Source organism: Blennius ocellaris, assembly GCF_963422515.1.
Source record: "Blennius ocellaris genome assembly, chromosome: 14".
NCBI classification, from domain to species: domain Eukaryota; kingdom Metazoa; phylum Chordata; class Actinopteri; order Blenniiformes; family Blenniidae; genus Blennius; species Blennius ocellaris.
Window position 1 is genome coordinate 4,708,838 of NC_137663.1, and position 13,317 is coordinate 4,722,154.

At 49.2% G+C, this 13,317-nt stretch overlaps 1 protein-coding gene across 1 annotated transcript in view; it reads right to left on the reverse strand.

Annotated features, from left to right (window-relative positions):
• The window catches only part of sap30l (sap30-like), a 13,591-nt gene extending 3,063 nt beyond the window's left edge, over window positions 1–10,528 (reverse strand). The window contains 4 exon segments of the mRNA XM_080508941.1: window positions 3,855–3,905; window positions 3,907–3,954; window positions 6,664–6,786; window positions 9,497–10,528. Coding sequence (XP_080365067.1) covers window positions 3,855–3,905; window positions 3,907–3,954; window positions 6,664–6,786; window positions 9,497–9,682 — 408 coding nt within the window. The 5' untranslated portion in view covers window positions 9,683–10,528.
• Window positions 10,529–13,317: the final 2,789 nt, after the last annotated feature.

Sequence of the window (13,317 nt, forward strand, 5' to 3'; positions counted from 1 at the left end):
TCTCCTCTCTCCACGTCACAACCTCTCCTCTCTCCTCTCTCCACGTCACAACCTCTCCTCTCTCCTCTCTCCACGTCACAACCTCGTCCTCTCTCGGCACTCTCCACGTCACAACCTCTCCTCTCTCCTCTCTCCACGTCACAACCTCTCTCTCTCTCTCCTCACCACGTCACTCTCCTCTCTCTCCTCTCTCCACGTCACAACCTCTCCTCTCTCCTCTCTCCACGTCACAACCTCTCCTCTCTCCTCTCTCCACGTCACAACCTCTCTCTCTCTCCTCTCTCCACGTCACAACCTCTCCTCTCCTCTCTCCACGTCACAACCTCTCCTCTCTCCTCTCTCCACGTCACAACCTCTCCTCTCTCTCTCTCCACGTCACAACCTCTCCTCTCCTCCTCTCTCCACGTCACAACCTCTCCTCTCTCTCTCTCTCCACGTCACAACCTCTCCTCTCCTCTCTCTCCACGTCACAACCTCTCCTCTCCTCTCTCTCCACGTCACAACCTCTCCTCTCCTCTCTCTCCACGTCACAACCTCTCCTCTCCTCTCTCCACGTCACAACCTCTCCTCTCTCTCTCTCTCCACGTCACAACCTCTCCTCTCTCTCCTCTCCACGTCACAACCTCTCCTCTCTCTCACGTCACAACCTCTCCTCTCTCCACGTCACAACCTCTCCTCTCCTCTCTCCACGTCACAACCTCTCCTCTCCTCTCTCCACGTCACAACCTCTCCTCTCTCCTCTCTCCACGTCACAACCTCTCCTCTCTCTCCTCTCTCCACGTCACAACCTCTCCTCTCTCTCTCTCTCCACGTCACAACCTCTCCTCTCCTCTCTCTCCACGTCACAACCTCTCCTCTCCTCTCTCTCCACGTCACAACCTCTCCTCTCCTCTCTCCACGTCACAACCTCTCCTCTCCTCTCTCTCCACGTCACAACCTCTCCTCTCCTCTCCACGTCACAACCTCTCCTCTCTCTCTCTCCACGTCACAACCTCTCCTCTCCTCTCTCTCCACGTCACAACCTCTCCTCTCCTCTCTCTCCACGTCACAACCTCTCCTCTCCTCTCTCTCCACGTCACAACCTCTCCTCTCCTCTCTCTCCACGTCACAACCTCCTCTCCTCTCTCCACGTCACAACCTCTCCTCTCTCCGTCAACCTCTCCTCTCCTCTCTCTCCACGTCACAACCTCTCCTCTCTCCACGTCACAACCTCTCCTCTCCTCTCTCTCCACGTCACAACCTCATCTCTCTCCTCTCTCTCCACGTCACAACCTCTCCTCTCCTCTCTCTCACGTCACAACCTCTCCTCTCCTCTCTCTCCACGTCACAACCTCTCCTCTCTCTCTCTCCACGTCACAACCTCTCCTCTCCTCTCTCTCCACGTCACAACCTCTCCTCTCTCTCTCTCCACGTCAGCAACCTCTCCCTCTCTCCACGTCACAACCTCTCCTCTCCTCTCTCTCCACGTCACAACCTCTCCTCTCCTCTCTCTCCACGTCACAACCTCTCCTCTCCTCTCTCCACGTCACAACCTCTCCTCTCCTCTCTCTCCACGTCACAACCTCTCCTCGTCCTCTCTCTCCCTCTCCCACGTCACAACCTCTCCTCTCCTCTCTCTCCACGTCACAACCTCTCCTCTCCTCTCTCTCCACGTCACAACCTCTCCTCTCCTCTCTCTCCACGTCACAACCTCTCCTCTCCTCTCTCTCCACGTCACAACCTCTCCTCTCCTCTCTCTCCACGTCACAACCTCTCCTCTCCTCTCTCCACGTCACAGACCTCTCCTCTCTCTCCACGTCACAGACCTCTCCTCTCTCTCCAGCTCACAGACTCTTCCTCTCCGTCCTCTCTCTCACGTCACAACCTCTCCTCTCCTCTCTCTCCACGTCACAACCTCTCCTCTCCTCTCTCTCCACGTCACAGACCTCTCCTCTCCTCTCTCTCCACGTCACAACCTCTCCTCTCCTCTCTCTCACGTCACAACCTCTCCTCTCCTCTCTCCACGTCACAACCTCTCCTCCTCTCTCTCCACGTCACAACCTCTCCTCTCCTCTCTCTCCACGTCACAACCTCTCCTCTCCTCTCTCTCCACGTCACAACCTCTCCTCTCCTCTCTCTCCACGTCACAACCTCTCCTCTCCTCTCTCTCCACGTCACAACCTCTCCTCTCCTCTCTCTCCACGTCACAACCTCTCCTCTCTCCACGTCACACCTCTCCTCTCCTCTCGTCACAGACCTCTCCTCTCCTCTCTCTCCACGTCACAACCTCTCCTCTCCTCTCTCTCCACGTCACAACCTCTCCTCTCTCTCTCCACGTCACAACCTCTCCTCTCTCACTCTCTCTCTCCACGTCACAACCTCCTCCTCTCCTCTCTCTCCACGTCACAACCTCTCCTCTCCTCTCCTCTCTCCACGTCACAACCTCTCCTCTCCTCTCTCTCCACGTCACAACCTCTCCTCTCTCTCTCTCCACGTCACAACCTCTCCTCTCCTCTCTCTCCACGTCACAACCTCTCCTCTCCTCTCTCTCCACGTCACAACCTCTCTCCTCTCTCCACGTCACAACCTCTCTCCTCTCTCTCCACGTCACAACCTCTCCTCTCCTCTCTCCACGTCACAACCTCTCTCCTCTCTCCACGTCACAACCTCTCCTCTCTCCACGTCACACACCTCTCTCCTCTCTCCACGTCACAACCTCTCTCCTCTCCACGTCACAACCTCTCTCTCCACGTCACAACCTCTCCTCTCTCTCCACGTCACGAACCTCTCCTCTCTCCACGTTAGAACCTCTCCTCTCTCCACGTTAGAACCTCTCCTCTCTCCACGTCACAACCTCTCCTCTCCTCTCTCCACGTTAGAACCTCTCCTCTCTCCACGTTAGAACCTCTCCTCTCTCCACGTTAGAACCTCTCCTCTCTCCACGTCACAACCTCTCCTCTCCTCTCTCCACGTTACCTCTCCACGTACCTCCTCTCCTCCTCCTCTCTCCACGTTAGAACCTCTCCTCCTCTCTCCACGTTACAACCTCTCCTCTCCAGATTAGAACCGCTCGTCTCTGGAGTCCTTCAAGTGTCGACTCCAGACACACATGTACTTGCTGGACTTTAACAGTAATGAGCACAGTGATACTGTGATTTTTACTAACTGCTACACTGGTTTCTGTTATAAATGGATTCACACCTTGGTTGATTATTACTTTTAACTATGAAACACTTTGGTCAACCTTGGCTGTAGTGTGAAATGTGCAATACAAATAAAGTAGGACTGGACACACTGGCTCAGTTTTAGTTTAATCTTCTGGGGGAACAACTCCTTCTACTATTCAGTTAAATCTGGATAAAAACTTTCAAAAGCTTCTTTCCAACATAATAACAGATTTCTTAATGAGTTTGTATTAAAAGAGCTGATTTAATGTGAATGACAGTTTGTTTTGACTGGACTGTGGACCAGAGGAACTTTTGATGAGACACTGTCACATTTCAATATTCAAAGTTCAGCTACAACATGAAACCATTTCTCCAGTCAACAGATGCTACAACTCTCAAAGAAACATATATAATTCAATGTTTAAAATTCATTAATTATTACATAAACAAAAGTTTTAGTATTAAACTATTTGTTTTGTTCTTGTATCAAAGTTTAATTTACTCTTGATGGATTACGGTTGGTGAAAGGTGGGGGGGGGGGGAAGAAAAGTTGAACTGAGAACATTAATGTGGCATACTGTGCCCTCTGGTGGCAGACGGTGGAACGACAGGGGTTTAAAAAGATTAATCCCAATGAAAGCAGAATACTGAGTGACTTCAGTGTACTTTCGGATTGTCAGTAACTGTAAAGTAACTGAGTGTCCATACCTCTGCGAGTTGAGCCTTGTTGAGTCCAGGTCTGGTCTGCAGCTTGTAGTGTCCTCTTGTAGCGTCTCAACGTGTTCACCTGCAGCTGGAACAGATCCACCTGGAACACACCGCCGCTCACAGTTAATCTGACTCTTCTAGGCTTTACAAGACAACCTCACGATGGGCTTTTCCACCAAATGGAACCAGGTCACTTCAAAACGTCGCACGTCACTGATTTCACCAATGCAGTGATCCTACAGGAACAAGGAGACGGACTGTACTCGTGGTTTGGTCCAGGTCACTGCATCTAGTCTGTCCTGAACCTCGGATTCAGACCAAAGAGACAGAAAACATTGAGTCTCCTTGTCGCTCTATTGGTATTTTTTCACGTCTGTCTCGTTTCAGTCCGGAGCCCCGGAGTGGCCCGAGAGAAAATAAAACTCGTGAATGAGCTCGGGGCTTATTTTTCAATATTTACATATGGGCTTTACATAGTGAATTTCTGCTCCTTTCATTTTATTTCTGAATCAAATGCTTCAACATCAGGAGGAATGGAGGTGTAGAACGATAGAACGCAGCTCTACAGCCGTTTATAATGGAAACCTACGTAAACACACTCCGATTAAAGTTCTCTTTCACATGAAGCCATTAAAAGGCTCATTTTATGGTTAACAGCTTTCATTTACAGTAGTATGTACTTTGGTTTTTAGTTAATGACGAACCAAAAGTATCACTTCATTATAAAGTTCTGTTAAAATATTAATGGAGCGTCTCATAGCAGAGCGCCCCCTGCTGCCTCATGCAGACCTCAGCATGTGGTCATAATGCGAAACAAGACCTGGAAGTGAAGATAGTTACAATGATGTTACCATGAAAAGTGTGAAAAAAGCGACAATGGAAAACTGCTTCTAAATTATATATCTAACAATTTTGTGTGACAGCAGGAGCTCTGCAGCACCACGGTTCAATTAAGCCCCGGTCCCACCGCACACAAGTGCCGGGACGGAGCGGAGCGGTACGGAATAGAGACCCCGACCGAAATTTTGGGTCGCGTCCCCACTGCAGAGAGAAGCGTGAAAAGTGGGCGGGGCTTATGAGCTCCGCAGAAATGTGACATTATAACAGAAAAGAACGTCGTCAGATGTAGATCTTATCAATCCTCTGTTGTTATTTAAATTCTCCACTTTGCACTGTTATTTTTTGCAGCGGAAAAAAAAAAAGTTACTTTTTGCAGCAGTGAGCTGCAGCGCAACTTCCGTGTTTGTTGTGAGAGAGCGAGTCGCTTGGCCACTTGCCGGCGACTTGGGGCGACGTGCCCCGCACTCCAGCGCTCGGGGGCGGGGCAAGTGGCCGGAGCGTTCCCCCCGGTTGGCTGAGGCACAGACACAGGAGTCTGAGCTTTCTGCTCAAACCCAGGAGGTTCTCCACTCCGAGCTCCGAGCTCCTTTTCATCATTTCCGCGGTCCGTCCCCGCGATAAAGCGCCACTGACCGCGGCTGAACAGAACACTGACCGCCTCTGGGAAGTGGAGCTGTCGGAGCGCGGTCAGCGCCGGAGACGAAAGCTCCAGACTCCGGTGTCCCGGACGCACATCCACGCCACGGCGAGCGCTATGCTGCAAACAGAAAACTCCAACGTGATGCAAAAGTCGCTCTTTCACAACAAACACTAAAGTTGAGCAGCAAAGAAAAGAAAAGGAAAATAAAAACAACCAGAGCACAGCTGACCACACTGACAGCAGAGGCTTCATCCAGCCAGCACATTAACATATTGAGGGCGTGTCGTGAATCACTGACCAATCAGCAGACAGCAGCTCAACCTCAGACCCGTTCCATGGTCCTGGTACCCCAACGGAAGGGGAGCGGAAAAGCGGTCGCCTTTGGAGCGGTCTGGAGCGGTTTAGACTGCATTACATGTCGTGACACGCGAACCGGAGCGGTTTAGACCGGTCTAGGCCGGCACTTTTTGTGCGGTGGAAACGGGGCTTTAGAGCCCCGGCTCCGATATCGACCATTAAATTATATCGTTCCCATGCGTCATTTTCATTTTTTCCTCTATAACCACTCAGTGTTCATTGTAGATTTGAGAAGGCTTGTCCAGCATCTCGTCTGCCTCGTATGTAGCAAGCAATGAAGCAGGGCCAGCTTAGTACCTGTTTAAATGCTAAATGTGGCCCTGGCCCAGAACTAGAACCGGGTTCTTTCTGGTGGAAAAGGAACCGCTGCCACTGATGAATTTCACTCAATAATAGTTTGTAACAATTTGAAAACCTCCAAAAACTTTTCCTTCTAGCTGCCTGTTCCTTCATTTTTAAGGTGGAAATAGAAAAATGTAACGTCTTTGACTAGAAGTCTGCAACTTTGGATCTCCACAGCCACTCTTCAGCTGCTCTGTGACGCTTTCAGGAGATTAATGGAAATAACCTGTTTTTATTTAGAGTTTATTACATACTGATTTTTAAATACATCTAAAACTGCTGTAACAAATAGGAAACGAACTGCAGCTATAAACAGTTAAAGAAACTAAAATAACCAAAGTGGAAAAATTCATGAAAAAAAAGGCTATAAACTGGCTATAAAAATTAAAAATGTAACAAAATATGTCTAAATTACATGACTCCATTAATCCAACCTGTGTCTGTATGTATCAGATAACATCTATTGTTGCTCCAGTTTAATTTTATTTGGTGGAAAACCATGTGAATCGCTTTTCTGAAAAAGTTGCGGACCTCTGTCTGAGAGGAAGGACTTTTGAAACAAATTAATTTAAAGGGAGTAAAAATTAAAAAAGTGACATTCTTTCAACTCTGAAGCAGCTGTGGCGTTACCTCAGGAACCTCCACGTCGTGGTCCGGGGACTCTCCTCCGTCGTCGCTGGTCTTCCTCTTCCTCTTGTTGCGGACACTCTGGATGAAATTCTTGTGGAAGTCGCAGATGTAGAGATGTCGAACCTGTGAGGGCGAAAATGAAGGAAAGCCGTCAGTGGGCGAGCGGCGGGGAGGACGATCGAAGCGGGAAGTGAAAAACCTACTTCATTACTTTTAAACTCTGCATCCTCCAGATTAGGAGTCTGACTTTTTCCAGGTGTTTAGCTGCTTTATGCGACAAATGCAGTGACATTACTGGTAACAGATGGTATTTCAATATGACAGCAGAAAGCCGCCACAGCGTCAGAAAAACTTCCATAACTTCTGTATTTGATGGGCAGAGCAAGAAAAATGTCTCCAAAAAGAAAACTCTCCACAGTAGAATTAGCTTTAAAGTAAAAACAGAAATATCTTTTACTTTTGTTGATTTTTGCCTTGTGAGTGACGTTTAAAAAAAAACGGCTTACCAAGTGCCGCAACCAGACAGCATGACTTTGGGACTAGTTTGATCGTGTTCCTGCAGCATCACAACATCTCAGTTCAGATCTCAGTATTGTGTCCGCTACTCTTAAGAAACCTCTTTAAAAAACAAGCAAACAAAAACAAACTTTCTTTGAAATGTTTCCTATTTTCTTTTGGTGGCCGGATTGGAGCCTCTTGATGCTTCTGGTCTGCAGGCCCTTATGTTTGATACCCCTGAATTACACAATTTATGATGTCGATGAAGACTTTCACAGAGAAACCTTGTATATTTACTACATTTTGTATAAATGAAAGTCAGAACTCTACATGTTGATCGTTGTTTCAAGAAATGTAAGCCCCAACGACAGAAAAAGTTCACTTCAGCTCAGGATAAACAAGTCCAACCTTCGCTTTTACTGGAATCTTGGCTGAATAAAGTATTTCTACTTGTATTTAAGTTCACAATGCGAGTACTTCAACCGGTCAGTGTTGAAACCAGCTCCCGGCTATCAGTCGTCGCAGACGGGCAGCCGGGCTGGAAGAAGCGGTGCTGCCCGGCTCACACACACCAAACCCGGCTGACATTTCCACACACAGTGTGGGAACAAACTCCACCTGTACACACGACTGAACCACCCGCTGAAGAATCACCAACAATCCGCCATTTGTGTGTGCACGTCACCTGGAAGCTAACTGGCTAACAGCGTTAGCACGCGGAGCTGAAGTTGGCCTCACATTCGACAGCTCAAAGAAAAGTTTGTTTACAGCAACAAGAAGTGCATATTTTCATCAAGAAACACCTTTTTTTCAGTCTAGAAAAAGAAAAACCGACATTTTCCTAAAGGTTCAATCAGATTCAGATCCAAATTCAATATATTTCCATATTAAATCGAGGTTTGAGTATCATATATAGCAGAAAACTGCAGATACTAATATGCAATATGTCAACTATTGAAGCGAGATCAGATTAAATGTTATTTACACCCACCAAACCTAGAACAGATTGTCACAGGAGTGGAAACAGAGCAGATTTGAGTACTTTTAACAATTACTGGACTGTTTTACGTTTAATAATACTAAAAACGTGTTTTAGACATTACTTAAGTATTAATTACTTCTCAACAGCATTCATCTGAATGCATCTGTACAAAACATTTAAAGGTTACTACTCAGACAAGAAGTGGATGAGTGACCTTGCAGTGGTTGGTAACTTATGACCTGACAGCTGCCCATCGGATGTCATGCCTCAGCAGAACAATACGTCCACACTTACAAGACAATATTTATGTAAAGAAAAGGGAAAAGTTTCGATGCATTTTGGGGTTCAGTTTACAACGGTGGTTGGAGAAACTGAAATTGAACTTTAAAAACAAACAAAAAAGAAACGCTCCGATTCTCCATTGAAACGGAGGAAAACGCAATTTTAAGTGACTTATCTTATCTTCTGAAATGAAAATGCAAAAATGATGCGCTTTCACTTGAAAAAGGACCAAAGTGGACTTATGAGCAGCGTGAGACGTCGTGCTGACATGACAAGTAATTGAGACATGGACATTTTGTGTTGTGCCCCAGTTGCGTCAATGTTTGACAGGAGGAAATCTCCACATGCTTCTACTTAAATTAACTACTTTCATAGCATGTAGCAGGAACCTTTGATGGCTTCCATGAGTTTCACCCATTAACTTCCAGTGCGATGTTTAGGATATGTTATAACGTTATCAAAAGATTGCAATTTTCGCAATCATACAAGTTCACAGGTGGCATGATTAACTTTGGGCATGATGTGAAGTTTGCACCATCTAGTCACACAAAACAATGGAGTAACATGAAGGAAGCCATCATCATTGCCGCATGTATGTGTTTGTAGAGGGAAACGGGGCTCTGTTAACATCATATACGTTCCCTTTTGACACATTTTGAAGCTGCAAACTAAGGCTCTTTTGCGTTTCGCGCGGAACAGTACATAATTTCATACCGCGTTTCTATTGGTTAGTCAGATGACGTCATCGCCACAGCAAACGTCTTGCAGTGACAACGACCGTCCTTGAACCGGTGTCTCACTGCTCCGTCGGACCACCGCTTTAGAGCCAAGACCAAATAACATCACCAGGATTCTCTCACGGCCGTTATATTTTGTCTGGTGGATTACAATCGTATAATGTGAAGCGTTTCGACTGAAGCAGAAAGTTTTTAACTTTTAAATAGTAAAGCCATCGATTCAGAGGCTAACTTCAGTGCTGCCGTTAGCTGACAGCTGAGCGGACTGCGGGTAACTTTCTGCCCCATCCTGCCCCTCGATAACTCCTCACCCACCCCAAACACACAAACTTACACTCTTGTCAATGTCCAGCTTGAGTTTCTTCTGGGATATGCTCTTCTGGATCCTCTTGCTGAAGGAGGCGTTTCCAGCGGAGCGGCCGCAGCGCTCCCCGTCCTCGATCAGGCAGCAGCTCTGCCCGTAGAACGGCGGAGCGGGCGGTCCGTCGTGGCTGTCCTCCTCGGTGCTGAAGCCGTTCATCCTGCGGCCGTCCGCCACACACACCGGAGGGCAGGGGAGCGGGTCTCCGTGGGGCTCCTACCAGGTCTCCGGTCCGGGATCCTGCCGGCTCTCCGCTTCACGCGCTGCCCCCTTTTGTGAACGACAGCCCGATAGCGTTATCCGCGGCTAGCGAGCTAAAGTGGCTAAGTGCGCAGCTTTCAAGCGAACAGCTCGTATATTCTCAAGCTGGCTTATTTCGAAGCACGGAATCTCCGGGATGAAGACATTTTCCTGCAGCTGTTGCTGAAATCGCCACATAAAAAGCATAAAATGGACTTCGGCGGGTGACGGTGGTTAGCTCCGGTGCTAGCTCCGGTGCTAACAGGACAGCACGGTGGGATGAGAGGTACAAATTCCTTTGGTGGGACGGCGGCACCAATCCCCCTCAAACGACAAGAACAACCGAGACTTCACATTCGCAACAACAACCGCATGCAGTCCCGAGTTTACAGACCAGAACCGATTCCGAAATCCGAAACAAGTTTGAAGAAATCACGCTTTTCTCCAGCGGATCAACAGCCGCGGTTCTACCGTACAATGGAACATGCTCCATCACCCCGCACTGCGATTGGCTGATTTTGAATAAAGGCGGAACTAAGACACTCAGCGCGGTGTTCTATTGGTTGATCGACACGTCTATCTGGCAGCGAGGTCTTCCTGTATATGTTTTCCACTATGAATAAAGAGTTAAAGGAGGAGTTGTCTCCGGTTAAAAGGAGACTTTAATCCATCTGATTCCCAGCAGAGGCTACGCAGGCGGTTTGGAGATTAAAAAAAAAAAATCTATATATATTTTTTTAAATATTATATATATATATAATATATATATATAATATATATTTAAATATATATAGTGCATATATATATATATATATTATTTATACTCAACAAAAATATAAACGCAACATTTTTGTTTTTGCTCCCATTTTTCATGAGATGGACTTAAAGATCTAAAATTCATTCCAGATGCACAATATTACCATTTCTCTCAAACATTGTTCACAAATCTGTCTAAATGTGTGACAGTGAGCACTTCTGCTTTGCTGAGATAATCCATCCCACCTCACAGGTGTGCCACATCAAGATGCTGATCTGACATCATGATTAGTGCACAGGTGTGCCTTAGACTGTCCACAATAAAAGGCCACTCTGAAATGTGAATTGTTTTGCTTTATTGGGGGTCTGGGGACTCAGAACCAGTCAGTATCTGGTGTGACCACCATTTGCCTCATGCAGTGCAACACATCTCCTTCGCATAGAGTTGATCAGATTGTCAATTGTGGCCTGTGGAATGTTGGTCCACTCCTCTTCACTGGCGGTGTGAGTTGCTGGATATTAGTGGGAACTGGTGCACGCTGTCGTATACGCCGTCAAGCACATCCCAAACAAGCTCAATGGGTGACATGTCCAGTGAGGAGGCTGGAAACATGCTCAATGGTGACATGTCCGGTGAGGATGCTGGAAACATGCTCAATGGTGACATGTCCGGTGAGGAGGCTGGAAACAAGCTCAATGGGTGACATGTCCGGTGAGGAGGCTGGAAACATGCTCAATGGGGACATGTCCGGTGAGGAGGCTGGAAACATGCTCAATGGGGACATGTCCGGTGAGGAGGCTGGCCATGCAAGAACTGGGACATTTTCAGCTTCCAAGAATTGTGTCCAGATCCTTGCAACATGGGGCCGTGCATTATCTTGCTGAAACATGAGGTGATGTTCATGATGTCTGGCACAACATGGACCTCAGGGTCTCATCACGGTATCTCTGTGCATTCACAATGCCTTCACATTGATGTGCATTCACAATGCCTTCAATAAAATGCTCCTGTGTTCTTCGTCCAAAACAGATGCCTGCCCATACCATAACCCCACCTCCACCATGGGCCACTCCACCCATACCATAACCCCACCACCACCATGGGCCACTCCACCCATACCATAACCCCACCTCCACCATGGGCCACTCCACCCATACCATAACCCCACCACCACCATGGGCCACTCCATCCACACCATAACCCCACCTCCACCATGGGCCACTCCACCCATACCATAACCCCACCTCCACCATGGGCCACTCCACCCATACCATAACCCCACCTCCACCATGGGCCACTCCATCCACACCATAACCCCACCACCACCATGGGCCACTCCACCCATACCATAACCCCACCACCACCATGGGCCACTCCATCCACACCATAACCCCACCACCACCATGGGCCACTCCACCCATACCATAACCCCACCACCACCATGGGCCACTCCATCCACACCATAACCCCACCACCACCATGGGCCACTCCACCCATACCATAACCCCACCTCCACCATGGGCCACTCCACCCATACCATAACCCCACCACCACCATGGGCCACTCCACCCATACCATAACCCCACCACCACCATGGGCCACTCCACCCATACCATAACCCCACCACCACCATGGGCCACTCCACCCATACCATAACCCCACCACCACCATGGGCCACTCCACCCATACCATAACCCCACCACCACCATGGGCCACTCCACCCATACCATAACCCCACCACCACCATGGGCCACTCCACCCATACCATAACCCCACCACCACCATGGGCCACTCCACCCATACCATAACCCCACCACCACCATGGGCCACTCCACCCATACCATAACCCCACCACCACCATGGGCCACTCCACCCATACCATAACCCCACCACCACCATGGGCCACTCCACCCATACCATAACCCCACCACCACCATGGGCCACTCCACCCATACCATAACCCCACCACAACCATGGGCCACTCCACCCATACCATAACCCCACCACCACCATGGGCCACTCCACCCATACCATAACCCCACCACCACCATGGGCCACTCCACCCATACCATAACCCCACCACCACCATGGGCCACTCCATCCACAACATTGACATCAGCAAAGCGCTCACCCACACGACGCCACACACGCTGTCTGCCATCTGCCCTGAACAATGCAAAGCGAGATTCATCGTGAAGAGAACGCCTCTCCAACGTGCCAGACGCCGTCCAATGTGAGCATTTGCCCACTGAAGTCTGTTACGGCGACGAGCTGGAGTCAGGTCCAGACCCCGATGAGGACGACCAGCTGGAGTCAGGTCAAGACCCCGATGAGGACGACCAGCTGGAGTCAGGTCCAGACCCCGATGAGGACGACCAGCTGGAGTCAGGTCAAGACCCCGATGAGGACGGCGAGCTGGAGTCAGGTCCAGACCCCGATGAGGACGACCAGCTGGAGTCAGGTCCAGACCCCAATGAGGACGACCAGCTGGAGTCAGGTCCAGACCCCGATGAGGACGACCAGCTGGAGTCAGGTCCAGACCCCGATGAGGACGACCAGCTGGAGTCAGGTCCAGACCCCGATGAGGACGACCAGCTGGAGTCAGGTCAAGACCCCGATGAGGACGACCAGCTGGAGTCAGGTCCAGACCCCGATGAGGACGACCAGCTGGAGTCAGGTCCAGACCCCGATGAGGACGACCAGCTGGAGTCAGGTCAAGACCCCGATGAGGACGACCAGCTGGAGTCAGGTCCAGACCCCGATGAGGACGGCGAGCTGGAGTCAGGTCCAGACCCCG